Source organism: Schistocerca americana, chromosome 1, assembly GCF_021461395.2.
Source record: "Schistocerca americana isolate TAMUIC-IGC-003095 chromosome 1, iqSchAmer2.1, whole genome shotgun sequence".
Taxonomy (NCBI): domain Eukaryota; kingdom Metazoa; phylum Arthropoda; class Insecta; order Orthoptera; family Acrididae; genus Schistocerca; species Schistocerca americana.
In genome coordinates, this window is record NC_060119.1 from 172291916 (window position 1) to 172314518 (window position 22603).

The 22603-nt window shown below is 40.7% G+C and overlaps 1 protein-coding gene across 3 annotated transcripts in view; it reads right to left on the reverse strand.

The window, feature by feature from the left end:
• The window catches only part of LOC124582996 (dynein light chain Tctex-type protein 2B-like), a 114522-nt gene that overhangs the window by 51592 nt on the left and 40327 nt on the right, over positions 1-22603 (reverse strand). For all 3 annotated transcript variants that reach the window (XM_047133018.1, XM_047132322.1, XM_047131473.1), the window contains exon 3: positions 10181-10314. In XM_047133018.1, coding sequence (XP_046988974.1) covers positions 10181-10314 — 134 coding nt within the window. The remainder of the gene's footprint in view (positions 1-10180; positions 10315-22603) is intronic.

Genomic DNA, 22603 nt, shown 5'->3' on the forward strand with positions numbered 1-22603 from the left:
TATTAAAGAATACATTCAGCTAAGTGATAATGATGTTAATTTGTATCCCAGTGTGTGCTGAACTAAATGCATTTTATCTGAAAGGCTTAGGAGAATCCACTACTGAATAATTGTAAAAAATATAGATGCTTGCAAATACGAAAAAAAACATATGCGGCCTGGAACAAATATGGCCACCATTTCAAAATAATAAACAATAATTTAAAAAAAAAATACTTTTGTGACTATTAAACATCGGGGAATTCACCCAGCAAATATATAATTTTTCTGAGAGGGTCAAACAATCAGTGCTTGGTACGGATTGACCCTTAGATAAAGTTCAAAAGAATGGGTGCACTAATAACCAAGGACATTCCGATACTATGCTTTTGTTTCAGTACCTATCAATACAAAATACTCAATAATTGCACAGTATCTCAAGAAATATCAAAGGCACAATCTGCATCACCCCAGGCCGGGAGGTTACCTTCTCAGTCTCAGATGTTATTGAATTTAGCATATGTTAAAATTCACAAGTAAGTAAGAAACAATTGTTTTTTTTTGTTTTCTCAAAAAAAATTCCTGCCCCGCAATACAGGCCTCCAAAGATGACACTGTGAACACTATGTTGCAGATTCAAATTTTTAAAACATTTTTTAAAATTCTGTATCTCTGTAACAATTCCAGATATTTTGTTAGAGTTTTTTTATTTGAAAGATAATTGATTTATGATTACAATGGTATCCTCCGTTTGGACATATCTGTCAAAGTTCTTCCACTGTTGCCTTTTGAATTTTTTTTATAACTAACAGATATTTTTTTCCCAAAAATGCCAGTCCAGAAAAGTCAGATTTTTTTTCTGTTGATTAGTTCCATGTAGTACTATATTTTCTGTAAAAGAGAGCTTCCACTTTTATGTTGGACAGGTTTTTCTAAAAAAATCTTTTTTTAACTTTCAAGGGTAATGTATGTCTTCATTGAAGTCATTTCTTACTAATTTCTTTGTTACAATGTTTATTTCTATTGTCTTTGTTGCAGTTTTTTCTTTTCAATTTCATTGTTGCAGATATTTCTTACTTTGTTGTAGTTCCTTGTCAGTTTCTTTGTTGTGGTTGTTCATTGCCAGGTTTCTGTGTTGTAGTTGTTCAGTGCTAATTTGTTTAATGAGGTGGCTTCTAATAAATCTAAGACCATCCAGTGAATTCTGTGTTTTTCTAAGGAATTTGCCAATTGACACAGTTGCAGTGTGTGTGTTTTGTGAAAAGGACTGTTGGAAATGCCTTCTGACTGGGGCCACAGGAGAGTGAAGTGTGCTGACTATTTGCATATCCATAAAAGAGTAATATATAAGACAAACAAAAAAACAGACTTTGTTCAGGTTGGGAATAAGTGTTCTCATTTGAAGACTCTGTTTCAAAGTCAAGATGTTACCAGTAACGAATTTTTGTGTTCTAAATATTTTGACAGAATAACAACGATAGTATCTGAGCAAGGTGAAGCCTTCCATAGTGCAGGTGATGCAGATTTTGCGTCAACAGAGGAGGCATTAAATACCCTGAATCAGTCAACTACAGAGGTATGTGTTAGTCCTGCTAAGAACCTGTGGTCAGTGAAGTCGATTCATAAGCTCTATGCATCAAGAAAGCGCAGAGAAATTACTAAAGCTATGGATGAATACACTACAGCAAAACTGAACACACAGTTCAAAGCAGAAATTCCATCTTCAGAAGAAAATGAACCAAAGCACTGTTGCACCTCTTGCCAGGAATTTTTCACAAATATCAATTCAGCTGCTGAATATTGTGCTTCCGACAGTGAAAAGGTGCAAGTTTTAACTATTATTCCAGAGACATTTTCAAAGAAAACAATTTTGAACCACGTTCCATCAGTATCAAAGTACATGGTAAACAAATCAAGAAATGTGAGGTTTGTAAAAGGAGTCTTTGGAAGACCAGATCCCTATTATGGTAGTTCTGTAGAAGCAGCTCAAGTTCGAATAGTGCAGTCATTTTACCTGAAAGATAAATGGGACTGTTCTCGCCAGAGTGCCAACAAAAAAGACACTATAACTGTAACAGCTGAAGGTCAAAAATTTTTGAAAGTGAAGAGCTACATGACTCACAGTATTAAAGAAACTTTTGCAATTTATAAGAACAAGAAACTGCAACAACAACACATTGCAGAAGTGAAAGGGTGTGTATAGGCTGAACAACTATGTTTAGCGCTTCACTGTGATTTTGCTGAGAACTAGTCTGTAATTCTCCCACAAGAAGTATAAGGGTAAAGACCAGGTTTCAATTTTTACAGGAGTGACATACTTTCAAAACAAGACCACAAGTGCTGCAGTTATAAGTGATGACACAGGACATGACTCAGCACATGCTTTGCTAGCAATGCACAAAATTCTTCAACTGCAAACAGGGACAGAGAAGATCATCATTATTTCAGATGATGCTCCTAGTCATTTTAAAAATCGTTACCAACTGTTTGAATTGAGTAAGTCGCTTGTGCCAACTGACTGGGTATACCATGATACTGGTCACGGGAAGGAGTCTTGTAATGGTGTAGGAGGCCTGCTGAAGCACCATGCTACAAAACATAATTTTTCCAGACCAAATACAGCTGTGATTCAGAGTGCTGAGGATTTTATGGGAGTTGTGAAATCTTATACATCCAAGCCCTCATTCCTTTGGCCATAGAGGAAATCGGAGAATTCCGTGAGCAGAAAAAAGAAGAAAGGTCCTAACAAACTACTCCTGTGAAAGGAATTCAGAAGACACATTTTTGGACTCAAAGTGATGGGCGAACTTTTATTGCGTGCACTTTAAAGAGCAAGAATGAAGAAATTTCATTCATTCGGCCAACACATCAGAAACAGCAGGATAATATTCAGATTCACAACCTGAGAAGGGGGATGTTTGTGGCGTGTGTGTATGACTGTGACTGGGGGATTGCAGACGTTATAGACACCTGTTATGAGTTAAACGAAACTGTAGTGAACTTTATGCTACCACATGGACCCGCTGCTGGATATAAGTTTCCAGCTGAATGGCAGCAACAATGCCATCAGTGCTCACTTCCTGTTCAAAATGTTTTGAAGATTGAAAGTGCTCCAGTTCCTATTGGTTCAACAGGTAAGCATTAGTCTATATCAAAGGAAGATACTGAAGCAGTGGAACACATTTTTAGTTCATTGACTGGTTAATTTTAGTATAAAACTGAGTGCACAGAAGTTGCATAAAAAGAAATATTTAAGTCTTTGGACCTTTCACATCCATTTTGGAACCATTTAAAATGCTTGAAAAATGAGTCTCTTACTCATTTTTCAAAACTAAAATTATGTTAAATAAGGCTAGGTTTTGAATTTTATGGACCTATTTTGTGATAATGTGGTAATAAAATAGGTTTTATGTATGGCAAAAATTTCAATTGTTTATAAAACCTGTTCAACCTAAGAGTGGAAGTTCTCCTATAGAACTATATGGTACTAATTAACAGGAAAAAAATCAAAATTTTATGGATTGGTATTTTTAAAAACATTTCTTCATAGATTATAATACAAGTTCAGAATATTACAGTAAAAGAACTTTGACAGGCAAGTCCAAATCAAGGATTTCTTTGTAATCATAAAGCTATTATCTTTCAAAATAAAAAAATAACAAAATTTCTAGAACTGTTCTAGAGATACAGATTTTAAAATTTTTCCAAAATTTGCATCTTAAAAATGGTAAGCGCAGTGGCATCTTTGGAGGGCTGTGTCTTGGAGCAGAAATTCTTTTGGGAAAAAATATATTTCTTACTTGTTGTTGTTGTTGTCGTGGTCTTCAGTCCTGAGACTGGTTTGATGCAGCTCTCCATGCTACTCTATCCTGTGCAAGCCTCTTCATCTCCCAGTATCTATTGCAACCTACACCCTTCTGAATCTGCTTAGTGTATTCATTTCTTGGTCTCCCTCTACGATTTTTACCCTCCACACTGCCCTCCAATACTAAACTGGCGATCCCTTGATGCCTCAGAACATGTCCTACCAACTGATCCCTTCTTCTAGTCAAGTTGTGCCACAAACTTCTCTTCTCCCCAATCCTATTCAATACTTCCTCATTAGTTATGTGATCTACCCATCTAATCTTCAGCATTCTTCTGTAGCACCACATTTCAAAAGCTTCTATTCTCTTCTTGTCTGAACTATTTATCGTCCATGTTTCACTTCCATACATGGCTACACTCCATACAAATACTTTCAGAAATGACTTCCTGACACTTAAATCTATACACGATGTTAACAAATTTCTCTTCTTCAGAAACGCTTTCCTTGCCATTGCCAGTCTACATTTTATATCCTCTCTACTTCGACCATCATCAGTTATTTTGCTCCCCAAATAGCAAAACTACTTTACTACTTCAAGTGTCTCATTTCCTAATCTAATTCCCTCAGCATCACCCGACATAATTCGACTACATTCCGTTATCCTCATTTTGCTTTTGTTGATGTTCATCTTATATCCTCCTTTCAAGACACTATCCATTCCGTTCAACTGCTCTTCCAAGTCCTTTGCCGTCTCTGACAGAATTACAATGTCATCGGTGAACCTCAAAGTTTTTATTTCTTCTTCGTGGATTTTAATACCTACTCCGAATTTTTCTTTTGTTTCCTTTTCTGCTTGCTCAATATACAGATTGAATAATATCAGGGATAGGCTCCAGCCCTGTCTCACTCCCTTCCCAACCACTGCTTCCCTTTCATGCCTCTCGATTCTTATAACTGCCATCTGGTTTCTGTACAAATTGTAAATAGCCTTTCGCTCCCTGTATTTTACCCCCGCCACCTTAAGAATTTGAAAGAGAGTATTCCAGTCAACATTGTCAAAAGCTTTCTCTAAGGCTACAAATGCTAGAAATGTAGGTTTGCCTTTCCTTAATCTATTTTCTAAGATAAGTCTTAGGGTCAGTATTGCCTCACGTGTACCAACATTTCTGCGGAATCCAAACTGATCTTCGCCGACGTCTGCTTCTACCATTTTTCCATTCGTCTGTAAAGAATTCGCATTAGTATTTTGCAGCTGTGACTTATTAAACTGACAGTTCGGTAATTTTCACATCTGTCAACACCTGCTTTCTTTGGGATTGGAATTATTATATTCTTCTTGAAGTCTGAGGGTATTTCGCCTGTCTCATACATCTTGCTCACCAGATGGTAGAGTTTTGTCAGGACTGGCTCTCCCAAGGCCGTCAGTAGTTCCAATGGAATGTTGTCTACTCCTGGGGCCTTGTTTAGACTCAGGTCTTTCAGTGCTCTGTCAAACTCTTCACGCAGTATCATATCTCTCATTTCATCTTCATCTACATACTTTTCCATTTCCATAATATTGTCCTCAAGTACATCGCCCTTGTATAGACTGTCTATATACTCCTTCCACCTTTCTGCTTTCCCTTCTTTGCCTCGAACTGGGTTTCCATCTGAGCTCTTGATATTCATACAAGTGGTTCTCTTTTCTCCAAAGGTCTCTTTAATCTTCCTGTAGGCAGTATCTATCTTACCCCTAGTGAGATAAGCCTCTACATCCTTACATTTGTACTCTAGCCATTCCTGCTTAGCCATTTTGCACTTCCTGTCGATCTCATTTTTGAGACATTTGTATTCCTTTTTGCCTGCTTCATTTACTGCATTTTTATATTTTCTCCTTTCATCAGTTAAATTCAATATTTCTTCTGTTACCCAAGGATTTCTACTAGCCCTCATCTTTTTACCTACTTGATCCTCTGCTGCCTTCACTACTTCATCCCTCAAAGCTACCCATTCTTCTTCTACTGTATTTCTTTCCCCTATTCCTGTCAATTGTTCCTTTATGCTCTTCCTGAAACTCTGTGCAACCTCTGGTTCTTTCAGTTTATCCAGGTCCCATCTCCTTAAATTCCCACCTTTTTGCAGTTTATTCAGTTTTAATCTACAGGTCATAACCAATAGATTGTGGTCAGAGTCCACATCTGCCCCTGGAAATGTCTTACAATTTAAAACCTGGTTCCTAAATCTCTGTCTTACCATTAGATAATCTATCTGAAACCTGTCAGTATCTCTAGGCTTCTTCCATGTATACAGCCTTCTTTTATGATTCTTAAACCAAGTGTTAGCTATGATTAAGTTGTGCTCTGTGCAAAATTCTACCAGGCGGCTTCCTCTTTCATTTCTTAGCCCCAATCCATATTCACCTACTACGTTTCTGTCTCTCCCTTTTCCTACTACCGAATTCCAGTCACCCATGACTATTAAATTTTCGTCACCCTTCACTATCTGAATAATTTCTTTTATTTCATCATACATTTCTTCAATTTCTTCGTCATCTGCAGAGCTAGTTGGCATATAAACTTGTACTACTGTAGTAGGCGTGGGCTTCGTATCTATCTTGGCCACAATAATGAGTTCACTATGCTGTTTGTAGTAGCTTACCCGCATTCCTATTTTTCTATTCATTATTAAACCTACTCCTGCATTACCCCTATTTGATTTTGTGTTTATAACCCTGTGGTCACCTGACCAGAAGTCTTGTTCCTCCTGCCACCGAACTTCACTAATTCCCACTATATCTAACTTTAAGCTATCCATTTCCCTTTTTAAATTTTCTAACCTACCTGCCCAATTAAGGGATCTGACATTCCACGCTCCGATCCGTAGAACGCCAGTTTTCTTTCTCCTGATAACGACATCCCCTTGAGTAGTCCCCGCCCAGAGATTCAAATGGGGGACTATTTTACCTCTGGAATATTTTACCCAAGAGGACGCCATCATCATTTAACCGTACAGTAAAGCTGCATGCCCTCGTGAAAAATTATGGCCATAGTTTCCCCTTGCTTTCAGCCGTTCGCAGTACCACCACAGCAAGGCCGTTTTGGTTAGTGTTACAAGGCCAGATCAGTCAGTCATCCAGACTGTTGCCCTTGAAACTACTGAAAAGGCTGCTGCCCCTTTTCAGGAACCACACGTTTGTCTGGCCTCTCAACAGATACCCCTCCGTTGTGGTTGCACCTATGGTACGGCTATCTGTATCGCTGAGGCACGCAAGCCTCCTCACCAACGGCAAGGTCCATGGTTCATGGCGGGGGGGGGGGGGGGGGGGGGGGGGGGGGGGATTTCTTACTTAGTCCTTCATTTTAACATATGCTAAATTCAATAACATCCAAGACTTTGAAGGTAAGATTTTTTCCTAGCCTCCCTGAATTGATATGGACTATGTCCAAAGAACCAGTACTGGAAATATTGAATGGTGTTGAGGAAAATAATAACCTTTCACTATTGGTTTAATTAGAACTAAAACATACGGAATCTCTAACCAGCATAAGAGAAACAAGTGGAGTAGTAAAAATTAAATACTATTTGTAATCTCTAATAAATATATCACATTTCAGCAACATATACCAATGTCTACCTTGAAAAAGCGCCTCAAGTTGATTGTAAACCCCAGCTGCTTCGTGTAATATAGCATACTTCCCATATGTTGCCTTGCATTCTACATAAGTTATTATGCATTCGATGAAAGCTTAAAAATACATAAGGAATCAATACCTTTTGATACTATCGATATCGCTACTTTTGTTCCAGTATTACTGAGGTTTTGAGAAAATTTAGATATTGGTCAACCCGCCTGCATGCTTCCACAACATAGCAACCTAGGAAGCTTGGCTGATTGGAACAGCTGTCATAAGACTGCACTGGCAGTCACAACTTAGCACACTGTCATCACAGGCCAATCCTGTCAGCCATCAACGCGGGACGCACTATGCCTCCAGCTGTTGCCCATACCACTAGTGCTATATTGACACATAGTTGACATGGATTCAGAAAACATTGTTCTTGTGAGACGCATCTAACTACTCACACAAAGTGTTGAGTGTCATCAACTAGGAATTTCAAAAGGATCCCGTATTTCTAGATTTCCAGAAGGCTTTTGACACTTACATTACAAGCAGCTAGTAATCTAATTGTGTGCTTATGGAATATCGTCTCATTTCTGCGACTAGATTTGTGATTTGTTGTCAGAGAGGCTGCAGTTCACAGTAACTGATGGAAAGTCATCAAGTAAGACATTACTGATTTCTGGCATTCCCCATGGTAGTGTTATAGGCCCTCTCTGCTCCTTATCTATATAAATGATGTAGGAGACAATCTCAGCAACTGTCTTAGGTTTTTTGAAGATAACGCTGTCATTTACTGTCTAGTAAAGTCATCAGAAGATCAAGACCAATTGCAAAATGATTTGGATGAGGTACCTGTACGGCTTGAAGGTTGGAAATTTACCATAAATAAAGAAAAGTGTGCGGTCAGCCACATGAGTGCTAAAAAGAATCTGTTTAAGTTCAATCAAATCTAAAGGCCGCAAATTCAACAAAATACCTAGGAATTGCAATTACGAACAACTGAAATCAGAAAGAACTCACCGAAAATGTTGTTGGGAAGGCAAACAAAAGACTGCATTTTATAGGCAGAACACTTAGAAGATGCAACAGCTCTACTAAAGAGATTGCCTACACTACACTTGTCAGTCATCTTTTGAAGTACTGCTGCACAGTTTGGGATACTTACAACATAGGATTAACAGAAGACATCGAGAAAGTTCAGAGAAGGGCAGCACATTTTGTATTATCGAGAAATAAGGGAGAGAGTATCATAGACATGATACAGGATTTGGGATGGAAACCATTAAAACAAAGGCATTTTTCATTGTGGAGGGATCTTCTTACACAATTTCAATCACCAAGTTTCTCCTCCAAATGCAAAAATATTTTGTAATCAAAGAAAACAATGAGGAGAAACTTCCGATGTGATCAAACTCAAGACTTTTATCAGTCTTGGCTCTTCAAACAAGTTCCATTGGGACGACTGGGCCTTGGTTTCAATGTCATACCCATTTATTCAAGTTTTTTAGCTTGTTATAATCTTCTTCAGAAGTTTGCAATGCCATTTTTGGTCAAAATTCAACAATTTCAGAACAAACTTTGTTTCTACATGTTCCAAGCCCAAAATTTGCAAAAAAAAATTGCTTGGCACGAGCCAAGGGATATGCTGACATCATCAGCAACCTATCTGATCGTGATTTTCCAGAACCATTTTCTTTAATTCTTCCACATTGTCATCAGTAATTGATGTGGTAGGGCATACAGGTTTATACAACCCACAAACTCCTGTCTTACTCACAGTAGGTTCACCAAAAGCCACAGTCAATATTTTGATGTAGCACTACACTTTATTCCATTTTTCAACCAAAATTTAATGCAAATTCTTTGATCCATCTTTTTTGTAAGCAAAAATTTGTTGAGCACTCGAAGACATATATAACCTTATCAACTGTCAACAAAATACTAAACATTCAAAACAGCTGAAAATGCAGACATACATCGGGAAGGAACATGTATACCAACAAGATTAAACAAATTTTTTTGTAGATCTTATGTGGAAAGCCAACAAAATTAAAAAATTTCCGTTACTTTTCGACCACACTCGTGTACAATTTGTTCTTAAGAACTGTCCACAATTTGAAAGTAACAGAAATAATAATAGTATTCACAGATATAACACGGGAAAACTGTCTCCAGTATTCACAAACTTTTATTTTGTACTGAATGAAGCAGAGTATGCAGCTGCGAAAGTATATGATTACCACTCTAGTGAATGAGAGGTAGTGCTAGACTATGAAATAAAGTTGAAATCATTTTTACTTCTACTCTCTAGGCAAATTTACAAGTAGATCCAATTAATAAATCGAAATGGTAGTGTTAGACAATGAAAGTAGTTTTCAAAATAAATTGAAATTATAATTCTTTCTTCTTTTTTGGTGAATTTATAACTGAACCCAGTTCCTAAATCCAAATGTAGGTAATATTAACGTAAAATCAAATTGTGTATATGGTCAGTATGTAACACATTTTTACTGATACAAATATATTAACTTTATAACCAACTGGCTTGTTCCATGTCATAATGAAATATCACAAATGTGATCAACAGAACATGCAAATAACTAAACTAAAATTCTTCCATTAGTTTAAAGTGCATTGTGCATCAAAAGACCATCCAGTCACAGAAACAAGTGCCAAACCCACCATGAGGAAAGCTCATCAAGTGTGGATCTTGCATGATATTTAGTTATCAGAGTTCAAACTGGCATACTGAGAGAAAGACAAACAATGTATTCAACAGCTCAAAACTTACATTAATAAATGTATCACAAGCATAGTTGTCTGCATCTGCATCCCATAAACATCTTGCACCAATTTTCACACCAGCTCCATGCTGCTCACAAATAACCACTTGCACAATATATTTGTACTTTTTGAATGGCATCTCTGAAATTAGAAAAAAAGATAGATTAAGACAAAAACAGCATCAAAACATGGCTTCAAGAATAGAAAAAGCACTGCATGACATTCTAAATTTTAGTATTAGCATAAACAGTGATGGATAATGGACATAACACAATGTAACAAAGCTTCTCCGAAATTTTAACAGATTCTTCCTCTCTTTCTTTTCACTGCTTTAAGATAACAATTCTAAACTAAAGATTATTTCTGTATTTTAGCCGCAAAACTGAATGTTTTGATAACATCCAACATCAGAACAAGTGGACTTTAGACATTATTTTGTATTTAAGTAACATTCCACACTACTTATTTTCTTTATTACTAAATGTAACATGGTTTAACTAAAACTGACAAAATGTTATATAAACAACATTATCACAATAGCAGCTATCTCTGCTGAATTACTGTTTCCCTCTTGTTTGTAAATGTTCATAATAAATACTTTTTATCATGCTTTCTAAACAAGTTTTATTACTATGAAGTGTGTGAGAAAAGTAATAAGACAAACAACACTGGGAGTGATCTGGCAAAGCTGTGTTTTATTTACTTGTACAGAACAGGTGTGTTCATCCCTTCCAAATGGTCAGTCCAAGTTTCAGCTCTGTAAAGCCATCACAAGCTTTTTGAGAGCACCATCAGGGAAGTTGTGTTTTTGTTGTGTGTTACAATAATGGTACACAAGAATTTAGAGCAATGTTATGCAATCAAGTTTAATACAAATCTTGGGGAATCCACAAATGTGACCTTCAAAACATTGCAACAGACCTATGGAGCACATTCCTTATCAAGTGTACAAGTTTTTTATGATATAAATCATTTTTGGAAGGCTGAAGACATGTTGAATATGAACCTTGCTCAGGAAGATCTTTAACTTAAGAAGCTGATGAAAATGTCTAATGTGTGTGTGCTCTTGTGAGATCAGACTGACATTCCATTAAGGGATTTTTGACCTCAAAAGACATTCCTGTTGTTCCACAGCCCCCATATTCAACCTATCTGAGTCCTTGTGATTTTTTTCTTTTCCAAAATCGAAAAATGTCTTAAAAGGACATCATTTAGGGTTTCTGGAGAACACTCAAAAGAATGTGACTGGCATGTTAAAGGTCCTACCAGTAGAAGCCTTTCAGTGCTGCTACCAAGACCTGTTAAACACTTTCACTACACATCAAATTTTGACAAAAGAGATGCACATCACATGCAAGTGAACACTGCATCATCAATATGCCCCAAGTCACAAGGCCACTTCCATTACGGAATTTTTGACCTCAAAAGGCATTCCTGTTGTTCCACAGCCCCCATATTCAACCTATCTGAGTCCTTGTGATTTTTTTCTTTTCCAAAATTGAAAAATGTCTTAAAAGGACATCATTTAGGGTTTCTGGAGAACACTCAAAAGAATACGACTGGCATGTTAAAGCCCAGTATTCACCTAGTGAAATGTGGGAAACCACCTGTACCACATTCATCCTAGCCAGCAGAGTTGCTCTTGCTGTTAATCCGCCAGGCAGATATAATATGGGGTTGCAGTACCTCCCCGACCCAGATGCGGTGCTTTAATACGCACGGCTATTTGGATGAGTAGAAACTTCACACACTAACTGATAAAATTAGTTGACAGACATAATACATTTATACATATTTAGGCCAATGAAATGTATATGAACTGTGGTAGTGTGCCTATGTATGCCACCATCAGAATTGCAGAGCTCTTACATGGCACTGCTGGTCAGAGATCAAAATGAGAGTGCATCTTCACTTGATGCCAGCACCACCACCGGCTGTGTGGAAACAGCCACATGTCAACAGTGCAGCCTGCTCTCTCTTGCATCGGTCATACTCAGTGAATGTTCTCCTTGCCAACTAGGACAGTTCCATGATTCTGCTATAACGTACTTTGCCTGTTAATGGATTTCATCTGGGCTGTCTTTTCCTCTGTTTCAATGCTTACATACAAGTGTAATTCTGGTGCTAAGTCACTGCTGTTGTATGGTCTGTGTACCCGGGTGTTATAATGAAACTACTGTTACTACAGGTTTCGGCGACAAGGTCGTTTTTATATCAGCATGTGCTCTGCAATCACAATGGATTCAATGTGGGTTCAGTTGTTACAACAGTAGTTAAGCTTGCTCTTTCAGTTGGTTATGACTTTACAGGGTATTAGGACCCTTTCACAACTGCTCTCTGCACACCCTCCTGTGCCACCAGCATTTCCACATTTCAGCAAGCAAGGAAGTTTGGGACTCATACGAGCAGTGTTTGCAGTTATGGTGAAATGTTTCATTTTGCTTCAGAAACTTGCTGTGTTTACTGATCCTGCAGTGTTGTAGTTTTCTCAAATGTGTGAGTTGCTCAGTACTTTTAATCTTAAGCAAACCCTTGTTGTCGCTTCCATATGGACTTCACCAGAAAGAATGGACAACCAATCTCCTCACCTCCAATGTTCAAAGTGGAACTGAGGTTTATTTGTGCTTGTTGTTATTAGTCCTATGCTGACTGCCTGATACATGAAATCCTTGTCTGTTCTGCTCTGGACAGGGAGTGCGATGGGAGGCATTGCATTTAAAAGGTACTAGAGCCGGCAATGTCCTGGTTATTGCTCAGGCATTCAAAGTGTTACAGTCTGTGAGTGAATAGTTTAAGGTCATAATGGACATAGCAGTGATGAGTTTAGTTCTACAGCATATGTGTCATTCACTGACAGACTCGTCATTTTCATCTTGTTTGCACCATTTGCAATCTGACTATGACTCTACCTGACATAGGTTTTCCTCATGTCCTGATTGTTTCCAGGCACAGTGTATGGCTTGCCACAAACATGACCTTGTGGCGGCTGTCTGTCATGGCTGTCCGTGTGGCAAGACCTCAGATGCGGATTGTAGAATTTCTGGGTTTCCTAGTGTCATGCTAGTGCACAACCATGAGCTGTTTAATCCCAATAAGATTTATATTACCCTGAAAATTCAGCTACAGCCATTTCTTTTCCAGGTCAATACCAGAACTTCTGTGTCTCTTATGAACCTTGAAACATATTGCTTGGACCACCCTTGTCTTTTGTGTATCAATTGTTGTTTGCTTGGTTACATCAATAAGCCAATTCCTGTATACCATTATACGCACATGCTGTACAGCATTGTGAATGATCCTACCATTTTCCAGTTAAAGCAAAGTGTTCCATAATGTGCAAACTACCTCGACATTATTGTCATGGGTTACACAAGGCAGGGTAATCGCACTAACCTTCAGATTCTGTTCACCAAATTGCAAGATGCATGCTTTCCATGCATTCTGCAGAAACGGAAGTTTTCTCAAACTGAGATCAAATATTTGGGCCGCCTACTTTTGAAGGACAACATCAAGCCTACGATGCACTATGCAGAGGCGATTGATTAACCTACCAAAATTGCGGAATCTGACGGTACTTCAGTCAATTCAAAGTCAAATGGAATCCACTTAGAGAATTTGAAGAAATTTGGAGGAGGGTATTTCGGTACAGCGATAAGCTAGGGCTTCAACCACCTTTGATTGTGCTTCACCTTCGCTAAGTTACAATGAGCAACAAGTTTTTACCCCATCCTGCATAAGATGAAGCTGTCTCTGGTGCCGCATACCAGTTCCATTACCTTGTTGTGCTACCCTCATCCACCACTAGCCCACCTTTCCTACTGCCTCTTCCTTGTTTATCTCATTCATTTCAACAAAAGCACAACGACATTACTGAGCTTGAACAAGTATTCTGAGGTACTTTCAAGTTTGTAAGTTGAGCTTCCACCTGCAGTTCTTGTTTATATGTCTACATACTATTCAAGACATTCACTGCATGAATCTATTCAGTTCTTCATTCGTATTTCATGCAGGACTCTTCAACATCATGTTTCGATCTATATTGCCCCACTTTGATTCCTCCAAGTTATTGGATTAAATTTCACACAGTCCGATCTCTTACTAATCAAAGTCATTTTTATGAATGTTTCCTGCATCACTGCAAACAATTATTGGACGCTTATTTTTATTTTTTATTTTTAACTCTTTCTGAATTATAAGCAGGGCTGAGCCTCTGGATCCTCAGTCACTCCCATTTCTGGGATAACGTATGTGTCCTGCAAGTTACCACTTTGTACGACACAGGTGCTCCTCTTCTGGAATCAGTAAAGTGTCTCACCAGTACTCCACGTGTTTCCATTTGGTGCTGATTGCAAACATTCTGTTTACAGGCTCAATGTTAGCAAGCATCAACAGGGACTGTTGCCCTCATCCATAGGCAGCACATGGTGCAACAGCGTTGGCACTGCTATTAGGAACTATCCTGTGCCTATGGGTCATCTGTTCATCAACAGCCCATGGATATCCCTCCGCTGTGGCGCAACCACCAGCACACAGTTGCAATTGCAGCTCCACTCCAGGCCACTCACACTGACCATCTAATACGTCGTCCCATCTATTGGAGCCTCCGTTGACTCTACACACCACACCACATTGTTCCAGTTGTACAACAGTGATTACATCACAACCTATGTCACATCATCATCATCATGACCCAGGTCACAATACAGTCTTGGCTTTGCCACATTCATACTGGGTTATGATGATCATTTCTGTTACTATTATCCTTTGTGGAACTTCAGTTTTCTGTTGTGAAGTTGCAATTAATGTACAATGTCAAACTGACTATGGAATGTTGATCAGCTGCTTGTAATACATACTATCATCACCAATGGATGACGGACGGCAAGCACTGTTGGTTCTGTTCCACAGTGCTTCTTACGAGCATTTTAAACCATTGCTATCATGCCACGGCTGTCTCAGCACCATCATTCCTATTGCAGATGATGCAGTGTAACATCAAGGCCATAAAACAAAACGCCTTTCTCTTCCTGGAATGGACTGTCTGCCCAGCCATAGCCCCATGACAGAAGGCGACACTTTGGGCCACCACCATCATTCCCCCGCAAAGGCCCGTCTGCTTCACAGTGTCCCCTTGTCCAATATTGATGCAAAAGCACCCAATATTCTGAGTTTGTGACAACACCCTGGAGCCATGGTCTGGTTTCCTCAACTATCTGGAGCATTCCTTTGTGGCATTTGCCATCACTGAGGACTCTCGCCAATGATCTCTTCTCCTCGTCTGATCTGGGTTTTCAGCCTACTGTCATCTTCTGCCCCTTAATCCTGGAGTCAACCTCTCTTCCCTCTCCTACGCTTACTTACATGATCAGTTCACTCTTCATTATGCTGGCCACAACAGATCTGGTGTTCCTGTGCACCCTTTCTCTTCCGGGCTTCTTCTCCACCCCTTCTGGCCCCCCATCTGGATCCTCCCACTTGTCCTTCCCCTCTGGACCCACCACATCCTCAATTGCCTTTGTTGCAGGTTTTGGCACCTGCCCCAGCACCACTGGCTCCAGTGGCCCTGGTTTCTGCCTGTTCCTGCACCATGAATGCAGCCATCCCAGGTTCTGATGCTGCCACTAGCTCCCGTGCCACCAGCTTCAGTGTCCACAGCCTGGATACCACCAGCCTGCCCAGTGTCGGCCCTCATGATGCTAATGTATCATTCTCTCCAGTCACTGACGGATCCGCCTGAAAACCCTCTGGCCCCTTGCTGCTGACATGCCTGCCACTGGCTGTGGCACTGCCAGCCTGCCTGGCATCAGCCCACCCAGCATTGACCTGCTAGTTGCCACCCTCTCTGGCTGCAAGTTTGATGCTGCTCCTCTCCTCTTGCACCTTTGCCTTGTGGAGGTGCAGCCCTGTGTCTTTTGGCATTCAATTCTCCTTCTGTTCTGCCTTTATTTTCCACTTCTTGCTTCTCTCTTCCTTTGCTGACCCCTGCACCTCCTGTGCACCTCCAAGCACTCTTCTGTGCGCATTAACACACTGTCATGCCCCTTCATGGCCAAACAGGCTTGGCCACCCCTGGCCTCCCTTCAGCCAGCTCCTCTTCACTGATCTGTGCTCCTTCACATGTTTGACGATCTGCATCTTCTACCATATTTGCTGTAGCAGCCACTGCTGCTCTACCAGTACGGTCTCTGTTGTTGCTGGCTCTCTTGTCCTCATCAGCCTCGCTATTGCTAGCACCATGGCTACTGACACCAGCCTTGTCACCACTGGTGTTCCTTCTCTTATTGCCGGCTCAGATGCAGTTGGCACTGTCAGTGCCAGCACCATTCCCATCACCGCTGTCTTCGACCCACTGCATCTAGCCGTAATGCCGGTCTTCATGTCCCTTTGGACACAGCCATGTGCTCCTCCACACTAGTGCACAGTTGTTCCTTCTCACACACATGCACCACCAGTGCTTTCACTTGTATCCTTGCGTTCCCTGGCTCCTGCTTTCCATGCATTCCCATCTCCTCCAACTGCCTTTGGATCACATCTCATTTTGCTTTTCTCTTTCCAACAGGTGACCCTCTGGCACCCACTATGCCTTCTACAGGCCTTTGTCCTGCACTGCACTCGCCCGGCCGTTATCCACAGCCACATCTGACTCAGCATAAGTAGCTTCTTCTGCCGCCTCCAGTACTGCCCTTGTGGAAGTTCCATTGCAAGCCTTGCCTGCATGTCTCCTGCCGCCTTCAGCGGCGCAGCTGCCCTTCCACAACGATGACCCAGCATCTGTCTTTTATCACAGTCACCCTAGAGCTGCCTGCCTCCTTCCTGGTGGAGCCCTCTCTTATGATGACTGTGCCATCTCAGAGGCAGAGAGAGGGGTGGGAGGGGGGGGGGGGGAGGGAAGAAGACGAATGGAGTATCTGCAGGGCTGGGCCCATGCAACCTTGCTCATTCCCATTTCTGGCAAATGTCTGCACCCTGTGCGTTGCTGCTCCATAAACTGCAGGTATTCCTGCTTGGGATACAATTATGTTTCTCGCCAGCACTGCGCGTGTTTCCATTTGCTGCTGATTGTAAACGTCCTGTTTACAGGCTCAACACTAGCAGGCATCACCATGCATAGCTACCATCGTCCAAAGACAGCACAAGCAGCAACAATGGCAGCACTGCTTTTAGGACTATCTTGCACCTGTGGATAATGTGATCAGAGCCCCTGACTTGGTATACTTATGCCACAGTGCAACCACCAGCCTCCATCTGCAGTTGTAGCTCCGCTCCTCCAGGCCGTTTGCCCTGGTCATCTTTGGCGTCCCATCTGTTGGAGCCTCCTCCGACTATACCATACAGCGTTGTTCCACTACGCTGCTCAGAAGCCATCAGCACTGTCCCTGGGACCCAGTGCAATCAGTGTAGTTGTACAACAGTGATTATGTCACAACACATGTCTCGACTCACATCATGAGAGGCTTTTGATTTCACCACATTTATACTAGATCAGTGACAATCATTTCTGTTACTAGTATCTTTCATGGAACTTTAGTTTTTATTGTGAAGCTGCAATAAATGTACATTGTCAACCTAACTGTGGAACATCAATCATCTTCACGTAGTATGGACTTATGTCCAACCTACAGACATAAAATTCTCCCCTTAAAAATGTAAGTAATGTTGTTCTCAAGCAGGAGATTTGTGAACAACACAGTACTTTATTAGGCATGCAGTCCTCGCATTCCTACAACCTGTGAACAGACTTCCCACTCTGCTTAACAGAGACCTACAGTTTAACAGGCATTCAAACTACGGCACAGCTTAGTATTTTTCACACACACAAAGCATTGGAAGAAATGAAAGAAACAAAATATGACTTGAAAACTGACATGCTTATCCAATGACTCAATTATTAGCATTTGGGCTTCAGAGTGACATTTATTCATTCAACCATCAAGCTATATCATTTCCCTAAATCAGTAAGTTAACTTTAATACTAGCCACAATGAGCTTACTGCCAACAGAATATTAAAATACACAGACAGACTTATGATCAACCCTTTCAGTCACAATTAACATGCTATGGACTCCAAAGAATCTAGGTAGTATTGCAAAGTTGTTCTGATCAATATACTTTCAATGACTATGTCGAATTTATAATTATTTCTGTCTCATACTCAAGGAATATTAAGTATGTGGTCAGTAGGGTTAAGATCAGGGAACCTCTTGTATATTTCTACAGTAATAATTTGGAGCACTGTCTAGTTGAATAGACAGATCTCCAATGGAAGGCTGCAGTTAAACACATCTCAGTGCACTTCAGAGAACTGAAATACAGATCACAACCATCACATAATATTTTGTACAATGTGTCTCATTTACAGGGGTACATCCAGCAGCAGACAGTATTCCTTATGAAACACTAGATTTGATACAGTAGCTAAATGTTCTAGTCATTAGTCCACTCATCACCGATCACTGTATATTCCGACTGTATTCCATTATACAACTAAGCCATTGTTAGAAGAAAAGTTGAAAAGCAGTGGAAAATATATATATTTAGTAGAACAGATGGGTGAGAACCTCCATGGTATACCATTTCTTAAAAGAAACTTTGACTGCTACGCAGTAGGTATAAAACAAAGCACAGGACTATACATACAGAATTGGTAAAATAAACATGTTTGGCTGTCAAAGGGGTAATGAGTACAGCAGAATATTATTGACAGAATTCTCACAAAACCCAAAGAAATTATGGCCACATCTAACTATGTTAATAGTGCTCACATCAGTGCCCAGACACAAATTATGATAAAGGAACTAAAACTGAAGACAGCAAAGCAAAAGCAAACATCCTGAACTCCATGTTCAAATGTTCCTTTACATAGGAGAATCCAGGGATATGCCTCAGTTGAATTCTGTCACTGGTACAGAAATGATTGATATAAATATTAGTATCAGTGTGTGACATATTCACTTTATTATTTAACTCCAACAAGTCTTGTGTACCTGTACGACTGATGCTGTGTGGGTCAGCTGCTGGAAAAATGCAAAATTATAACTCTACACTAACAAAAAAATGGTTCAAATGGTTCTGAGCACTATGGGACTTAACATCTGTGGTCATCAGTCCCCTAGAACTTAGAACTACTTAAACCTAACTAGCCTAAGGACATCACATACATCCATATCCGAGGCAGGATTCGAACCTGCGACCGTAGCGGTCACGCGGTTCCAGACTGAAGCGCCTAGAACCGCACGGCCACACCGGCCAGCAATCTACACTCAGCTTACTCTTCTAGATTTACCAGGCACTTGCAGAAGATCAGTTAAATTCATCACAAGACAGAAAAGCAGCTTTGTCTGGAGTCTACTACTAGTAAGGGCAACTTTAGCAGCCCATGTTGTTTCCCATGATGATCACACCATAAATAGGAGAAATATATGGCACTACTTTGAGTCACACAGTAGCTTTATCCTTACTAGAAGATGCCCTGACAAATGACAAAGAAGTGATGCAGCAGTTTCCTTTCCACTTGCATCCCAGCACATGGATCCTACAGAAAAGGCTCCAGCACACTAAACTCAAAATGTTTGCTCTCTGTTTTCTTGACCTCTGTAGTAATGCACATGCGCGCACGTGCACACACACACACACGCGCGCACACACACACACACACACACACACACACACACACACACTTGAAAGCTGCACGCGCATTAGCAGTGAGTTGTCATCCGTGAGAGCGCGATGCGAAAGAGTAATACTGTGAGTTTCTGACAGAGCCTGCCACAGGCGGGGCCTATTTAAATCCTGCTGCACTATGGTCGCACTCAGTTATCATGTTATTACTGCTTGCACACATTTGCCTTAGCTTATTGTATTCATTATACACTACGGTGAGTGACATACTTGCCACAGTTTAATAAAGTTGTACTAACATTCTTGTTTGTGTTGTGTGTCCAAGTCACAACATAAGTGTTGACGAGGATGGGATTGTTCTCCGCACAGTTTTCAGTCTCTGGCTAGTCCTCCATTGCGTCTACAATGTCTGACTGTGCTACTGATGGGTTTTTATGCCGGTTGGTTGATCAGCAAGGGGTTCTTACAGCTACATTGCAGCATCCCAATCAACAGCAGGAGGCATTCACCACAGCGCAATACATCCAGCCCAAGAATTGCAAATACTTGCCTCTGTTTTGTCCAATTTGGGACCGTCTCAACCTACGTTGCCTGCTGTGTTGCCACTTGCACTTCCTGTTTTGCCTGCCATTACCCCAGTTGTTCATCCCCTGCAGCTTCCGGCTTACGATGAGTCTGTCGAAGAATGGAAAGCCAACGAAAATGGTTGTGGCAGCATTTTCATGGATTCAGATTGACTGATGTTACCTTATGCTGTGCTTTCTTTTTGTCTTGGTTATCACCTCGTATGCATCAACTTCTTTGACAACTGACCCTCTTACAGGATCTGTCTTCACTCTGTTTTGATAACATGTGCAACCTTATTTTGAAATACTACTGTAAAAGGATGCACATTGATTGCCGTTCAAATTCAGTTCTATCGGTGTCCCAAGAAACCAGAACATCCCTATAGGACTTGGGCAGCTGAGCTTCACAGTTTGAGCTGTCGTCGTAAGTTTGTCACTGATGTAAATAAGGAGTCAAATGGCGACCAAATGGTTTGTGATGCAATCATTCAGTTGGCCCCTGGTCATGAGCCTCCTGAGTGGGTCCTTCAATGTGAAAACCCCTCCCTCTCTGATGTTCTGACTATTGCACACTAGTTTGAGGTGTCGAGGGCTGCGGGTACTCAAATTGAAAGATAGTCTGCACTCAAACTGAATCATGGTGTGAGGTAGCAGAAATTCAATTTGCTTCCCCCCATCGTAATCAGACTGTTCCAGCAGTTCATGCATGAGCAAAACATCATGGCGGCCAGCTCAACTCACTGCGGCAGCCATGGCCACTGCAGCAGCATAGCAAGCCCAGTGATTAACAACAATGCAAATGCTTCATGCTTCCCTCTTGTCCGTCATGTTTCATCACTCATGATAGGCCAGACTGTCCTAAGAGGTGGGCAATTTGTCGCCAGTGCAACAAAATGTGCCACATTGTTCCTGTTTGTAGCACAGAATTCCAACAGCCTATTGCAGACACTGATATGTTTGTCAATTGTGTATCGGCACTCTCTGTTGCGTCCAATAAGCTTTTTATTGATGTGAAGGTTTATAACAAGGCTTTTCTCATGCAAGTTGACACTGGTGCTGCCATATCATTACTCAACTTGTAAATATACATGGATTTGGGATATTCCCCTTTAGTGACAGTGTCACATACATTAGTCACCTACAGTAAACAAAGCATTCCAATATTAGGTGGTTTCTTGGCCCCAGTGACATATAAATCTGAAGTTTGTCCACTGACTTTTCTGGTGGTGAACAATGCATGCACTGAAAATTTGTTTGGTTTGGATGCCTTTAACCTTTATGATTTGCTATTTCCAAAGAAGTTAGTCTTGACTCTTTGTGCTCTGAATTTTCTGCTCTGCTTTCAATTTTCTTTTGGGCTTGCCCGGTGTCAATGGCACTCCATAACCAAGTCAAGGTGGAGCTCAACTACCTCACGTATCCAGGGTCATCCAATCGATCCCATCCACCGAAAGGGCTACCCCCTTTGTCACTGTCAAGAAGCCACAGGGATGGTTGCACCTTTGCGGCAATTTCAAAGTTTCTGTCAATGCTCAGTCTATCACTGACATGTATCTTTTGCCACACCCTGACGAACTTTTTACAAAGCTTGCTGGTGATCAGCATTTCTCCGAGATTGACCTCTCTGAGCACATTTGCAGCTTCCCATTGATGCTGATTCTCAACAGCCCATTGTAGTTACCACACCTTTTGGCTTGTATTGATACTGCAGTTACCATTTGGCGTGGCCAGTGCTCCGGCAATTTTTTAACGATTTTTCCAACAACTCACAAGGTCTGTGCCAACTATCTTGATGACACTGTGGTCTCTGGCTCCCCCAGTGCTAAACATCTCAACAACTCACATACGCTCTTTTTGGTGTTACGGGCCACCAGGTTAAAATGAAAGTTGGAAAAGTACCGCTTCTTTCAGCCTTCTATTGTTTATCTTTGGTGAGAGTGTTTATTACTATCAGTTTTTGCCACAGGTGATGTAAATGGCACAACCATTACATGCTTTTATGCATAAGGAGATGTCTTTCCCCTGGTTGCAGCTGTGTGAAACAGCATTTTCCAAACTGAAGTCTATGTTACAATCTGCACCTTGCCTTGTAATCTAGCAACCAGGTCAACATTTAGTGTTAGCATCGCAGAATGGGCTGAGGGGGTGGGGTAAGCTCATAAATATCCTGATGGCTCTGAGCAGCCTGTTGGATAAAGGGCAAAGATGCTTAATTCAGCTCAAACTAGATATTCACAAGTAGAGA